Source organism: Gordionus sp. m RMFG-2023, chromosome 1 (genome assembly GCF_954871325.1).
Source record: "Gordionus sp. m RMFG-2023 chromosome 1, tfGorSpeb1-WG-v2, whole genome shotgun sequence".
Classification (NCBI taxonomy): domain Eukaryota; kingdom Metazoa; phylum Nematomorpha; class Gordioida; order Chordodea; family Parachordodidae; genus Gordionus; species Gordionus sp. m RMFG-2023.
This window is the reverse complement of record NC_088775.1, coordinates 63,526,089-63,542,404: the sequence shown is the minus strand read 5'-3', so window position 1 is coordinate 63,542,404 and position 16,316 is coordinate 63,526,089. Positions and strand designations below refer to the sequence as shown.

Genomic DNA, 16,316 nt, shown 5'->3' with positions numbered 1-16,316 from the left:
AGCTCAGGCCGGATGAACATAAAAAAAAATTTTTTAATGGGGTCAAGGTCACTGATGAGGGTCAAGGGGATGTCTTACGGAGGATGGTAAAGGGGATGTTAAAAAAAAATAATAATAAATTAAATATATATATATGTAATTGGTAGTAAAAAGAGAAAAAAATTTCTTTGGTATAAATGCTAAATTATATAGGTAAATTCAAATGGTATGGGGAAGAAATTGGTAACATTTTTTTTTTCTATATAATAAATAAATTGTGTATTATAATCAAATTGTAAGGAAAAATTGGTAACATTTTCCTCATGATTATTTAATTGTATATGAATATATTCCTCCTTAAATTATATTGTAATCGCTTAGAAAAAATATGTTTCAGAGTACCTCTTGTCCTGAGAGTCTTAGACTACTTAGCGAATTCGATTCTTAATTTTCCGAATTAGTGTACTCTTATAGTCAAAGTTATATATTTTATTTTATTAAATGAATATTATTGTATTTTATTGCAGACTTCATGTTTGTAGAAACATTGTTAAATTAAGAACTAAATAAAACAAAAATTATTTTTTTTAAATAAATAAAGTATATATCCAAACATGTATATTGAAATAATTTGGGGTGTAAATGTAGAATGGAAGGTTAGTAAACCGTTAGGGATTTATAGTTTTTTTTCTTGACCATATATTTTTTTTAAAAAATTAGTAATGGAAAAAATATTTAAAGTATAAGGTAAGTTTAAGGGGTATGTAGGTCATTTTGTAGTTTGGTCAATTTTGGTAAGTGTGTAAAAAAAATAAAATAATAATAAGAGATATAAAATAATTTAATGTTTAATGGGTATATATAAAGGTAATAAGAAATATAAAATGATAGTTGGTTTACCTTTTTTTGGTTGCTGTAAATAATGATAAGAGTATAAAAATGGGATCAGATTGTATTTTATATTTTTTTTAAAAAAAAGGAAAATATAAATTGGATCAGATTTTAAAAAGGGGAAAAATATATATTTTTATTAAAGTTGTTTTCGTTAAAGAAAATTTGTTTTTAAATGTGATTTATATTTAACGAAAGGGAGCAAGAGTAAGGTTAAGGCAGCGTCTACATGAGCGGGAGGGGTAGGAACAGTTTGCATCCTATTTTTTGAGAAGTATGGGGTAAGCTGCTTTAATGGGGGTAGGATAAATTTTTTGGAGGGTTATCTATTAAATTTTGAAGATGAAATAGGACAAAATTTATTGCTCTAAAAATTAATACTTTTATTATAGTATTATTATAATACAATTCATCGACCAAATCTATATATTGCAAACAATCATACACATTGTTTTCCAAATAAACTATCCTTTTAAATGTAATTTAAAAGGTTTAGATATTTCAGCAAGCTCATAATGCCATAATAATAAATTCATTGTAAATAATGAAGGTTTTTATTGAATTTATTATCTAAAAAATAAATTCGTTATATTCATAAAATATCGATAGTTGGTAGTAGAGATAGATTAATTTAAGTTTTCCTTTATAAATTCTTTGAAAAGAGTATCAATAAATAAATAGGTGAAAATAATGATAAAGAGATACCGCCGCCGAAGGCGGCGGGAATTTTTTAGAAGGGTGGGCAAAGGTTTTTGAAGGGGGTTTGCATCCAGTGAAAATCCTGTCATGTAGACCCTGGGTTAAGGGAATGTTAATAATATTAAGAAAGTTTGCATAAAACAAAACGAGAAATTGATTTATTTGTAAAGGATGGGGTTGGTGAAGGGAATAGAAAAAGTTTGTTTTGAAGTAAAATTCATTAAGTTTTGTGTTGAATTAAAAATCAGTTTGGTTTTTGAATTAAGATTATAAATAATATTCGCTAACATATTGGAGTTATTCTTGAGGGATTCAAATAAAATTCCCATAGATAACCGGTAAGTATGGATTATTTTAGATTTTATATTTTAGGGTTAAGAAGTTTGTTATTTTTTTTTCTCCCATAGTTTTCGGAATTGAAGAAATGAAATGTGGGGTTTATTTTTGGGAAAAAATATATATTTGTAGATAAAGCTTATATTGTAAGAAATAATAATTCCGAAAAAATATATATATTAGTGGTGGGTAAGGTTAAGTACGGTATAGGGTAGTAGGGGTAATAAAATTTATATATGAACCTATTATTGTCGTGTCAGTTACATAGACTTAGGGTCGCATATGCTTAGAACGACTTAATTAGCAACGACATGGAGCCATTGGTGAGTGAGTGGAGAATGATGTCCAAAGATCAGGATCAAGGAACTTCTCGGGCTCGGTGTGCAGAACTCCGACTAATGACGCAGACGAGGTGGGAGGTGAACAAAGGACCCTGTTTTCCATGCGGAGTGGAGGGGCATATACGGCGGGACTGCCCTCAAGGAAATTTGCCAAGGAGACGAGAAATATATGAAGAATTGGGAAGGCCCCAGCCCCGAACAATGGCGCCTCAAGGAGGACTGGATATATTGAGAATAACCCCGCCGCCCCGGCAGATGATGCCTACAAGGCCGATGCCGCCGCCAAGGCCGGTGCCACCAAGGAGATCGGGAGCCTTTGAATTGCCCTCCACGTCATCGCAGAGGAGCCGGTAGTGTGGGACACGCCCGAAAGGCAGGCAGTAACGGAGGAAGAATTTCTGGAGGTTGGGGTGAGCACGAGGGAGTTAGATGAGTTGTTTGAAAACTACAGACACTTAACCCCCCTCTAATAGGGAACTTTGGAGTGGGGAGGGGTGGAGGTGTCATAATATTATTATTTTTGGTGTTTATTTTTTTTGTCGTGAAATTATTTTATATATTTTGTTAGCGCGGATTAATATTATAATATATGCGGGATTATTTGTTTTAAGAAAGAGAAGAGTCATGGTGAGTCGAGGATATTTTTTTTAGTTAAAAAATATAATTGGTAATTTTTTTAAATTACTTAATTTTTGGAATTATTTTTAATTTTTCTGAAATTGTAATTTTAAATTTTGATTTTTTATAATTTTGTTAAAAATATAATTTTTGTTTAAGAAAAAAATAAATAGAGTAATTAAAGTTTCGAATAAATTTATTCCGGAAAGGGACAGTTCAATTCGTTAAGAAGGTCATTAAGTAACGGCACAACGTAATAATTTTATCATATGTTAAAAATATAGCCAATATAGAAGTTGTATAAAATGCCTTTTAAATATTTATTAAGATATTTTATTTTTACTGTAGTATTTTATATTCAAATATAAATTTTTAAAAGATTGTATTGAAATGGTATTACAATTAAACAATTTCAATATATCTAAATAATTGTAAGAAAAAATATATCGTCTATAGTTTTCTCATCAATATATATTATGCTACATGCTACTATCTAAATTATATTACTGTTAACATCAAACTCTTTATATTATGTTTTAATTATATTTTATTATTATTTATCAATTTATTTCAATATTTAAACATGTATATTATTATTAATCAATTTATATTTTATGTATTTATGTTATTAAGCATAATTATAATTATATCAATTATTGAAATTTTATCGTATGAGTATTAGGTTTATTAGTTAAAAAAAGTCGCATTTATTTTTATATGAGAAGATCTTACATGAATGTTATCCCAATATCATTGTGTTATCCCAAAAAAAATTCAACGTTCCTTGTTATCAATAAAAATAATGTCATATGGCTGAATATATTTTAAATCCACCACCGAGATGGATAAATTGCCCAAGAAAAGGGCAAATTATAGCAGGTAACAGTCCAACATTTAAATATTTTAATTAAATATGTTCATATTTTTAGACAAGTTTTTACCATTTAAAACTCCACTTGATAAATCATATAATAATGTTATTCCAGAAATCAATCGTTTCCCCCCAGATATGGTTTTTAGGCCACTAAAATCATTAAATGTTAGAATTTATTATTTATACTATGCTTATATATTACTCCTAATAGAGAAAAATTGGACTATGGGTTGATTTAACAAATACAAATCGTTTTTATAATAGTACTGTAATTCAAAACCATGATGCCGAATATGTTAAAATACCTTGTAGAGGGTAAATCAATAATTTATGTTAAATTCAATATTGTATTAATAAAGCCATGGGCAAGCTCCATCACAAGAGCAGACAGATCAATTTGTAGATAAATGCACTCGATTTATAGATAAAAATCCAAATGATCTCATTGGTATACTTAAAATGTATAATTTATTTATATTATAAAAAAATAGCTATTCATTGTACCCATGGTTACAATAGAACTGGTTTTTTAATATGTTCTTATCTTATTGATCACTTGGCATGGAGGTAATATTATATTTTAATATAACTTATCGTATAATAAAATTATCTAATTTACAGCCCAATTGCTGCCATTCAAGCATTTAATGAAGTATTTTTTATATATTATTTATTTAAATCTTATATTATGTTATTTTGAATTTGCAAATTCACTTTTTATATCCTATTAGATTGAATTTCAAAAATACCATATAAACTTTGATAATTTATATATTTTAATTTATTAAAATTGTCTGGGTGAAAAATATCTTTATTATATTAGGCTATTTAAAATTTAAATAAAACTTATTTTTAATATTTATAACATGTATCCTCTTTACTGAATAATAAACTGTTATTAATATATTATGCATATCAGTAAATATTCAGATAAAGTAACCCATGACTGGAAAAAAAAAATATAGTTAATACATTTAATTTTTTGGAGGAGTGAAAATGTATAGAAAAATTTTATTTTTATAAGATTAAAAGCAAACATGATACCTTATAATTAGTGATCCTAACAAATATTTAAATTGGTCCAACCTATGTATGTTTTGCAGAGTTGTTAAAAGATACTTTTTAAATGGATCTAGATACAGATACATCGTCTAAAATAATATCTAGATATCGATATTTTAATCAAAAATCTATCCAGATACAGATATCACATTTTTTCTGATGTTTTGATTAGGTTTCGACCAAAATAACAGTTTATGGTTTAGATTCTGTAAAAAATCATAATACTAGTGTTGTTTGAACCTTAAAAAAATTTACTTACAAACTTGTTAGAAATATGTAATGACACCTTTTTAAATTTTTTTATCACTAATCCCTAAAAAATATATTAATTTTAAATAATTTTAATATCATCAAGATTTTCTTTGTCCAATTATATCTATAAAGAGAAAAAATGAATTCTATGGGTGAGAATAGTGATCTACATTGGGCCTAATTTTTCAAGCCTAACCCAAAATTTAAAAAAAATTTACTAGCCCGGTCCAACCCAAATTTATTTAAATATATAAATTCATTTTATAATTACTCAAAATAAAAGATATATGTTATATAAAATTGTTAAATTTAAATATATTTAAAAAAATTTCAAAGGCCCAACACCTGACCCAGCCCAAATTTTTTAAAAAAATATTAGGCCCGATTCAGCCCAAACCCGATTTCACTTCTATATGCTAGCTTGGGTAGCTGGCACCATCAAATAACTACAAAATTATCTAAAAATAGTTATACATATCAATCAAAATTTATTATTAATAACTATAAAAGAGTTTCAATGGGTTCAAACATATTCATGAACATTGTTCAAGTCCAGGAGATTTAATTTTTAAAAGTTCAGTTTTGGTTCTTAAGTAATAATGGTTAATACCTGCTTAATGGCTCATGTAAGGTTTGGTCCTCAGATTGCCTCAGAACCTATAAATGCTACCACCATATATTAAACTTCTTGTGATAGTGACCATTTTACTTTGGTCTGTTGGATGTTATATTATTATTTGATATTATTCCTCTCTGTATCGACCACCATGCACACACATTTCTTTAGATATCCACATATAACAAAATTAGTTGTTAAATCCAGAATAAAACAATGAAGAAACAATTTAAGAAAAATATTTTTTCATTTATATTATAATGAACACTGATGGAAAAATATGAGAAGATGCTGAATGAGCTGCATATTGGCATACAATACTAAACCCAAAAATCGGATATGGTGGTGTATATGCAAAAGAGAAATTTTGGATGGTTATGTACAACCCATTAGATGTGTCTTTGAGGGTTCATGGCGGTCATAAACTCAAGGCCGTTTCCCATAGAAGGTGGGCTACATCGAGGGTCAGCGTTATGTCCCTTTCTCTTCATATTTATTCTTGATACTATAACTGAGGATTTGCAGAAGCCAGCTTCATGGTCAATGCTGTTTGCAGATGACATCGTGATATATGAGGAGACCAAAGTGATGGCAACACAGCTGGCCAGTGCTTGGGTATTTATGTTGGCCCAATATGACCTTCGCATCAATTTGTCTAAGACAAATCCGACAAATGTTGCAGGTTGATGTTAAGTATGCAAGTTGCTCAACACCCAAAAAGTTGAAAATTTTAGCTATCTTGAGCACAATGGATCAAGACAGAGGTTGTCTTGACGAGGTCAACGTTAAGATACAGAAGATTTGGATGAAATGGAGTAGCATAAGGCGCCTTGTAACAGGTTGATGCTACTGTGGCTTAAAGGTAAGGCCTATCGAACTATCGTCAGACCATCTTGTTGTATGCATGAACAATGCGAGCTGCTGTGAAAAAGATGTTGGATATAACAAACTTTATTATCAGATGCCGAATTGGTTACACCAAGCTGGATTATATGACTAATGATAGCTTAAGAAAGAAGATGGGCGCAGTCCCCTTGTCAGAAAAAATAAAGGAGAGTAGACTGTGGTATGGACATGAATCAAGGACTGACTTAACTAACGTGAATCGGCAAGTTCTCGATCTTGAAGTTACAGACCAACGAACTAGAGGCAGACCACGACTAACTTGGCGTTCTCAAATTCGCAAGGACACGTTGGATAAAAGCTGACCCATATGAAATGATAGGACGCGTTTTAAAGACCCCAACTAGTTTTGGGATTAACATGATAATCAAGAATAAGAATGAGAAAACTGTAAACAATCTTAAAATGAACTAAATTTAAAAGAAATTATCATTTTGAAAAAAATAGTAACCATCTTGTTACCTTTAAATATTTTTATAAATATGAATCAAAAGAAACAACAAATACTTGATATTTACTTCAAAAAATTTGACATATAATATTATTCTATATTATCTTTATATTTCATTTTTAGAATTCATAAACATCTATCCATGAAACGAAAATATTAATTTTTTAAATTACTTTTAAATATTTTTATCATTCATAAAATAATCCATTTACTTGCTGAAAAACATGATCATTTCAGTTTCTTTGACCCATCATTGCCTAGATGTGCAGGATCTAAATTACAAACAATACCTCTCATCCATGAAAGAAAATATTAATGTTTTAATTTACTTTTAAATATTTTTATCATTCATAAAATAATCCATTTACTTGCTGACAAACGTAAAAATCATTTCAGTCTCTTTGGCCCATCATTGCCTAGATATGCAAGATCCAAATTACAAACAATACTTCTCATAGTTTTCTTGCACATTACACATACCCTCAAACTTGTAACAAGCAATTGTAACACTAATTTAACAATTTAATCTTATATACATAGTTTTGCTAAGAAATTTTTATTTTCATAATAAAAATTATTCTTATATTAAAAATTTTAAAAAAAATTAAATAAAATAATGTCAACAATTTTTAACATTTGTACAAAACTAATTAAAGTGACAAAGGCCAATCTTTTATACAAACATAGTTACAAAGGCAACATGTCCTTCCTCTCAAAAATCTCCACCAATGAAATTATAACAATGCCCAAACCCTTATTAAATATTATTGAGCCTCATCCTCCCCCTAATTAAGACAGATTTTCTTAAAAGATTTTTTAATGGAAAAAAGGACCCACTTTAACACATCTATAATATAAATCTAGAAATCTAATTTCAAATTTTGTTACAAAACTTATCACAAAAGTCAATGATATTTTAAATTGCTTAAAATCATGGGAAGACTTATTAACCTTCTCTCATAAATGTCTTAAACATCCCACTAACAAAGAGACCCAATTACATCAACAAATAAAATCAAACATAGAACATGAACAATAGGAGAACTTGCTCATATTGCTTTAGAATTATTAACATAAAAAATAACAATTTAATAACCATCCATGGACCACTCACTTCAAGAAGCCCAGGTACCTCCAGCCTCCCTGCTTGAACCTTCATCACTTAGCATCTCACCAGATATTCCACCACCACCTTTAATCTCAACCCCAAATGACTTTCAATTATTTAATCCACCAAATGAAAATCCAACACAGGAAAAGATCTTTATAAAAAATTATCCAATTCCTGATTTGGAATACCCAAAATTTTTAATAAGCTATTTTAGCCCTACCATATCACGAATCTCAAAAGCAGCCCTTAAATTAATTTATCCTTTTTATATCAAAATCATTAATAATATTTTACAAAATCCAGAAGATCTAAATTGGATAAAATTAATATATTTCTCAACATTAATATTATCAAATCCACCAAAAGATAATCCAGCCCCACTATGCCAAACCATGAAAGAAAGAATTGAAAACTTTGATCTTAATTTTAAAAAAATTAACACCAAATATCAACGATCCTGCTAAAAAGACTTTAAGTAACCCCTCACACAAACTAATATATAATAAGATTAATAATTCCAATCTAAAAGGAGCTCTTGCTAACGCAAACACTTTGGCAGCCGATAATATCACTGCAAGAAATCAATTTTTAGAAAAACATCTGAGCCCCAAATACACTCCTCAAATACTGCCTATAATAAATTCAAAGATAAATATCACTCCCGGAGAAACCTTAACCGCTATTAAATCTTTTCCAAATGATTCTGCTCCAGGACTGGATTACCTTCGACCCTCATTTATTATTGACCTCTTGGGTTTAGGCAATTCCGAATTTCTACTTAATTCTTTAACGAAAATTTTTAATCTTATTATCAACGGGAAATTACCACATTAACTAGCACCAATAATCTTTGGTGCTCGACTAATTGCGCTTGAAAAAAATGAAAATCAAGTCGCCCAATAGCTATTGGAATTTTCTACCGACGAACCATTTCAAAAATTATTTGTAATCGACTCAAATCTACAATAACCTTAAGCTTAGCTCCTTACCAAGTGGGATTTGGACTAAAAGGAGGCTGTGAAGCCGCAATTCATTGCAGTCGACTAGTGTTGCGTAATCGGCTAAAAACTACGCCTAAGCCTAATTAGGCTAAGCCTAAAAATCGTCTAGCTAACTCGGCTAAAATTAAATTAGTCGAAATTCTACATCGATGCTTAGCATTAATTATTATTTATTTATAGTAAAATAATTTATTTTATTTATATTTAATGTAAATATTTTATTATTATCAACAAATAAACATGATATGATTTAATATTTTTTATTTATATTATTATATTTTGAAATAAAAATAAATTTATTTATTTGATGTTTTTTTAATAAAAAAAATAATATGCTGCTATATTGTAAAAATGTAATAATCTTTTTAATATAATTTATTAGTGATTTTCACAATCTTCTTTGTAAATACATCTTTTATTGAGGAATTATATTGTAAATTTTATTAGATAAATAAACAATCTTTTAGGTGAACTCTTTTATCATTTTTTTAAAATTATCTATTTTTTATCAAATGAGGTGGATTTTATGAAACTTTTTTGATGTTATTTTATATGATCTTTTTAAGGATAATATTTTAATATGACAATTGTCATAATCGTTATTTTATGAGTTTTTTGAATTTTTTTGAAGAAAATATGTTAAAATAAGTATTAATAACATGTGTAAATATAAATTTAGTGAAGATGTACCATTGAAAAGTGACAATTGTCATAATCGTTATTTTTAAAGTTTTTTGAAGAAAATATGATAAATTAAGTAATAAAAACATGTTTAAATAAAAATTTAGTGAAGATGTACCATAGAAAAGTGACAATTGTCATAATCGTTATTTTATAAGTTTTTTGAATTTTTTGAAGAAAATATGTTAAAATAAGTATTGATAACATGTTTAAATAAAATTTAGTGAAGATGTACCATAATTGACAATTGTCATAATCGTTATTTTTAAAGTTTTTTGATTTTTTTTACGAAAATATATTAAAATAAGTATTAATAACATGTGTAAATATAAATTTAGTGAAGATGTACCAATGAAAAGTGACAATTGTCATAATCATTATTTTTAAAGTTTTTTGAATTTTTTTGACGACAATATGTTAAAATACGTATTAATAACATGTTTAAATAAAAATTTAGTGAAGATGTACCATAGAAAAGTGACAATTGTCATAATCGTTATTGTATAAGTTTTTTGAATTTTTTTGAAAAAAATATGTTAAAATAAGTATTGATAACATGTTTAAATAAAAATTTAGTGAAGATGTACCATAGAAAAGTGACAATTGTCATAATCGTTATTTTTAAAGTTTTTAAAATTTCTTTTATGTAAATGGGAAAATATAGATTGTAAAATTAAAATTGCCTGAGTATGTGCTATAGAAAAAACATATAGTAATAATAGATTCTTCCCCAAAAACAGGAGCAAATTGGCATTTTATTACATCTGTTCATCAGGTCAGAAATTAATATGCAAAATTTATATCATAATATCTAATCCTAAGTTAGAAATTATTATTTTTTTGTAAATTTTCATCAGACAATCTTGTTTAAAATTTGGGTAAACTTTTTTTTCTATTTTAAAATCAATATCGATGCAAATGAACTATTTTCGTCAACAAAAATCAAAAAACTTTAAAAATAACGATTATCACAATTGTCGCTTATCTAGAGTACATCTTCACTAAATTTTTATTTAAACATGTTATCAATACTTATTTTAAAATATTTTTGTCAATAAAATTCAAAAAACTTTAAAAATAACGATTATGACAATTGTCGATTTTCTACGGTATATCTTCACTAAATTTTATTTAAACATGTTATCAATACTTATTTTAACATATTTTCGTCAAAAAACTTTAAAAATAACGATTATGACAATTGTCACTTTTCTTTGGTACATCTTTACTAAATTTATATTTACACATGTTATTAATACTTATTTTAACATATTTTCGTCAAAAAACTTTAAAAATAACGATTATGACAATTGTCACTTTTCATTGGTACATCTTCACTAAATTTTTATTTAAACATCTCATTAATACATATTTTCGTTAAAAAACTTTAAAAATAACAATTATGACAATTGTCACTTTTCTATGGTATATCTTCACTAAATTTATATTTACCTGTGTTGTTAATACTTATTTTAACATATTTTGTCAAAAAAATTCAAAAAACTTTAAAATTAACGATTATGATAATTGTCACTTTTCATTGGTACATCTTCACTAAATTTTATTTAAACATGTTATCAACACTTATTTTAACATATTTTCTTCAAAATATTCAAAATACTTATAAAATAACGATTATGACAATTTTCACTTTTCTATGGATATCTTCACTAAATTTTTATTTAAACATGTTTTTAATACTTATTTTAACATATTTTCTTCAAAAAACTTTTTAAATAACGATTATGACAATTGTCACTTTTCATTGGTACATCTTCACTAAATTTATATTTACACATGTTATTAATAATTATTTTAACATATTTTCTTCAAAAAAATTCAAAAAACTTATAAAATAACGATTATGACAATTGTCACATTCAAATATTATCCTTAAAAAGATCATATAAAATAACATCAAAAAAGTTTCATAAAATCCACCTCATTTAATAAAAAATAGATAATTTTAAAAAAATGATAAAAGATTTTACCTAAAAGATTGTTTATTTATCTAATAAAATTTACAATATAATTCCTCAATAAAAGATGTATTTACAAAGAAGATTGTGAAAATCACTAATAAATTTTATTAAAAAGAATATTCCATTTTTACAATATAGCAGCATATTATTTTTTTTATTAAAAAAACATCAAATAAATAAATTTATTTTCATTTCAAAATATAATAATATAAATAAAAAATATTAAATCATCTGTTTATTTGTTGATAATAATAAAATATTTACATTAAATATAAATAAAATAAATTATTTTACTAAAATAAATTAATAATAATTAATGCTAAGCATCGATGCAGAATTTTGGCTAATTTAATTTTAGCCGATTTTTAGGCTTAACCTAATTAGGCTTGGCCAATTTTTTCACCTAAAATCTCGGCTAAGCCGTTTTGTAGTCGGCTAAAATTAGCCGATTACGCAACACTACAGTCGACTAGTTTTATCCAACCTCAAACCTGAAAATTATATAGCAAAACTAGACATATCCAATGCCTTTAATTCAATTAATAGGAATAAAATGATCGATACTTTCTTGGAAACATTCCCTGACTACCACAATTACATCCATCTTAGCTATGGCATTCCTTCCTTACTCAAATTTAATGATTATATAATTCTGCAGAAGGCCTCCAACAGGGTGACCCATTAGGGCCACTACTTTTTTGCTATACCCTTAAACACCTAATAAGTGATATTGCTCTTTCATGCAAACTCAATCTACATGTTTGGTACCTTGACGATTGTACTATATCGGAGACCATTTCTTCAATCCAGAATTGTCTAGATATAATCAACAAACACTTTGATGAACTTAATTTATCCTTAAATATAAATAAATGCGAAATTTATCCTTCTCAGCCTCCAACAGACACCATATTAGATAACTTTAGACGGACACCCTTACAAGATTTCAGTATATTAAGAGCCCTATTGGGAGGTGCAGAGGGAGTTTTTAATTTTTTAAATAATCACTTTCAATCACTATTCCCCACTATCTATCTTAATAAAATTACCCATCCATCAAGCATAATTCTTTTAAAAGAATATGAACAAAAGATACTACAAATGATGACAGAGTTATTAAACATCAAAAACGATTCTAGCTCATGGCTTCATGGGCCTAAGATCGGCATTAAGTATTGTTTCCTTCATCTCATCAACCTTAACTGTAAAAAATATTATTTCGCAAATTATTACCATCGATAAAGAAAATTTATTAGATGAAGCCTTACGTTGTTGGAATATTAATCTCTTATCAAACACAACCCCACCAGATTCAACGAAACAAACAGATTGGGATCAAGGATTGGTATCTCGTTCCTTAGCTTACCTCAACTTGAGCTATGATCACCAATATAAATCCCTCCTAAGATCTCTTAATTTCAACAACTCTAGCCATGAATGGTTAGATTCGAATCCCGGAAAAAAATCCTCGGAAAAAAACCCCGAAATTTTTTTTCTACTTAAGATCTAATAATATCGGTATATTTTTATTTGGATTTAATAAGGTATAGACAAATTAGTATTTTAGAAAAAAATATTATAAAAATATAATTTAATAATAAATTATAAAAATATAATTTAATAATAAATTATATACATAATAATGATTTGTCAATAAAATAATCAGATTTTATTGCAAATTTTGTCAAATTTAGTCTACTTAATACATTAATTAAGGATGGATATTGTATTTATTACTATAGCAAAAATTTTTACGAAAATAAGATTGCTAGGTTATACTAAAAAAATTAAGTGAAAATTGAGAAGAAAAAAATTGAGAAAAGATTAGAAAAATAAAGAATAACAATGACTTAAAGCAAAAATGGGAAGAAAATAATAAATTGAGAAAAAAAATTAAGAAAAATTGACAAGAAATTTTTTTTAAAAAATAACGATTTTCTTTATTTTTTGAATTTTTTTTCCATGGTGTTTTTTTCTGGGGTTTTTTTCCAAAGGTTTTTTTCCAGGGGTTTTTTCCTATTACCGTTAGATTCATATCCCACTATTTTAAATAACCACCTTTTAGATAAAAAACGCCCTGACGGCAAAACCGTCGTACCTTTTTTCATGGGAAAGCCTTTAATGTGAGATTTTACCTGCATTGATCCCATGGCTCCATCTAATAATTCCCATGATCCCCTTAACAAAGCCGAATCTCTAAAAAATATAAAATACTCACACCTAATGTGGGATAACCACTTTGTTCCTATAGCATATACATCAACCTGCTCTTTTGGACAAGCGGCTTTAGATCTATTCAAAACAATATCCAAATCAATTAAAAATCATACCTTTCTCCATTTTACAAACTCAAACAGAAAATCGCAGTATCTATAATTAGATCTAATTATCAAATATTTAAAACATCATGGCCCGACCTATTTTTTTTTTAAATTGTTTTTTTCTTTTTATAAAAATATACATTTGTATCAATCTTTTTTTTTAACTTAAACTGATGTATGACATATTTTATTATATTCTCTATATTATAATGTTAATTTTTAAATAATAATATTTTATCATACTTGTATATGAATTTTAATAAAAAATTGAATTCTTATACAAACATTTTTTCCTTAATAACTTGAACTCTTTATTTAAAAAATTCTTTAATTTGGATCCCTCTATAAAATATCCAGCTAATTAACTACCCTTGAGCGGTCACCATTTGTAGGTTCTATTGTAATAAAATTATTAATAAATTATATTAATTATTCAATTATATTCTTTCAGTTCCAATATATATTTCAAATTTATTACTTTTAAAATAAATATTTATTTTTTATGGTAATATATTCCACTTCATTTTTTTCATAAGTTATTGCATTGATTTGTTGTAAAATATAGAGCATTTTACTTGATTTTTTCTTAAACAAATTTTATTTTATATAACCTCAGCATCTACATATGAAAGAAAAAATTGGAGGTAACATGCCTGAGATTTAATCCCTTCTCCCCAAAATTATTTGCTCCTCGTACCCCCTCAAAAATATATGGAAGTATTTGGCTCTTACCCCCTCTTCCCGTGCATGTAGACACTGACCCTAACCCTAGGGCACGCTATATCTCTAAAAAATAGATAATGTGGCATGCACTTTTATATATTTGAAAAATTTCTGAAAATGGCACCTATTTTCAGCGATGCAGCATTGTCTTTGAATACCCTCTCCCCACTCTCACAGTGGTTATATGATTTAATCGTAAATAAAAAATAGTCTCAAATTTTTATTCTTGTGCCATTTATTGTACGCAAGATTTTATTTTAGAGTATTTTTGCCCCCCCCCCTCTCTTCCCAGTATATTTAGGATCTTGCTACTCCACTGCAAGTAAATTTGTCAAATCTCTATTTTTAATTTCATTCGTTTGAAATGATTTCAAAACTCTTAATTTTTTTTTTATCTGCAAACCAGAGTTGTTAAACACTACTTTTAAAAGTAGTGCGCTACCGCTATTTGTCAAAAAAAGTAGCGCTCTACCACTATCGCTACCCATCAAAAAAAAGGTAGCGCGCTATTAGCTACTATTTTTTAAAAGTAACTTTAGCTACTTTTTATAAAAAAAATTTAGAAACAATTTTTTGATTATAATGTAATTATATATTAAATAATATAAAAAAATCAACATTTATAAATATTTAAAAAATTTATATAATAAAAATAAATATTTATGGTAATATTCATTTTTTATTTATTTTGTTGCATTTTAATAATAAATTCATTTTAATATTAACATCCCCAACCCCAAGTCTAGAGCGACGAAATTATAAGTTCCGCCTTACTAAATTCTCAACACTAGCACTTGAGGGCAAGGCAGTATTTAATTTTATATACATATTTTTAATATAAAAAAGATTATCAAAAAAACTCATATTTTTAGATTTAAAAAACGCGTCGAGGGGATTTTCTATTATATTATCTTTTATTTCAAAAAAAATTATCAGTGGAAGCAGAGTTGGGCAGGTCCTCCGAAAAAAAAATCTAGATACAGATACCGATTCTTTGTTAAAAAATGAATCTTAGATACAGATACTAGTATCTTTTTCAAAATATAAAAAAGATACAAGATAAAAGATACTTGTATCTTTTACCTAATTAGAGTATCTTAAATACAAGTTACTTTAAAATTATCACTATCAATTAATGGTTTATAAATTACAGTTTTTATTATTTATTTCTGAAGAACATAATATACGCATATAATATGAATGAATATTTACAATAATTAATAAAATATTTAATGATGAGTTAATTATAATAATCAGGCATTATAATATTAGTAATAAATATCCCATTATTACATAAGATAGGGAAGGGAGACTGGTATTTTTAATGGGAGTTGAAATATTAATTTGCAAAAGAGTATAAAATATATTCATTATTTTATAAGATAATCAAATTTTTTAAATAACCTTCCCCATGTTAGGAGCTTCTGTAGGCTCATTACCTACGTGACCATTTTATAAATGTTTGTCACTCTTCG

General features: G+C 26.8%; 1 protein-coding gene across 1 annotated transcript in view; it reads left to right on the top strand.

Annotated features, from left to right (window-relative positions):
- The first annotated feature begins 3,631 nt into the window (after positions 1 to 3,631).
- LOC135928360 (mRNA-capping enzyme-like) overlaps positions 3,632 to 16,316 on the top strand; it is a 52,611-nt gene continuing 39,926 nt past the window's right edge. Inside the window, exons 1-6 of the mRNA XM_065464816.1 lie at positions 3,632 to 3,743; positions 3,794 to 3,903; positions 3,950 to 4,053; positions 4,098 to 4,186; positions 4,230 to 4,305; positions 4,360 to 4,390. Of these exons, the coding sequence (XP_065320888.1) occupies positions 3,674 to 3,743; positions 3,794 to 3,903; positions 3,950 to 4,053; positions 4,098 to 4,186; positions 4,230 to 4,305; positions 4,360 to 4,390 (480 nt within the window). The 5' untranslated portion in view covers positions 3,632 to 3,673. The remainder of the gene's footprint in view (positions 3,744 to 3,793; positions 3,904 to 3,949; positions 4,054 to 4,097; positions 4,187 to 4,229; positions 4,306 to 4,359; positions 4,391 to 16,316) is intronic.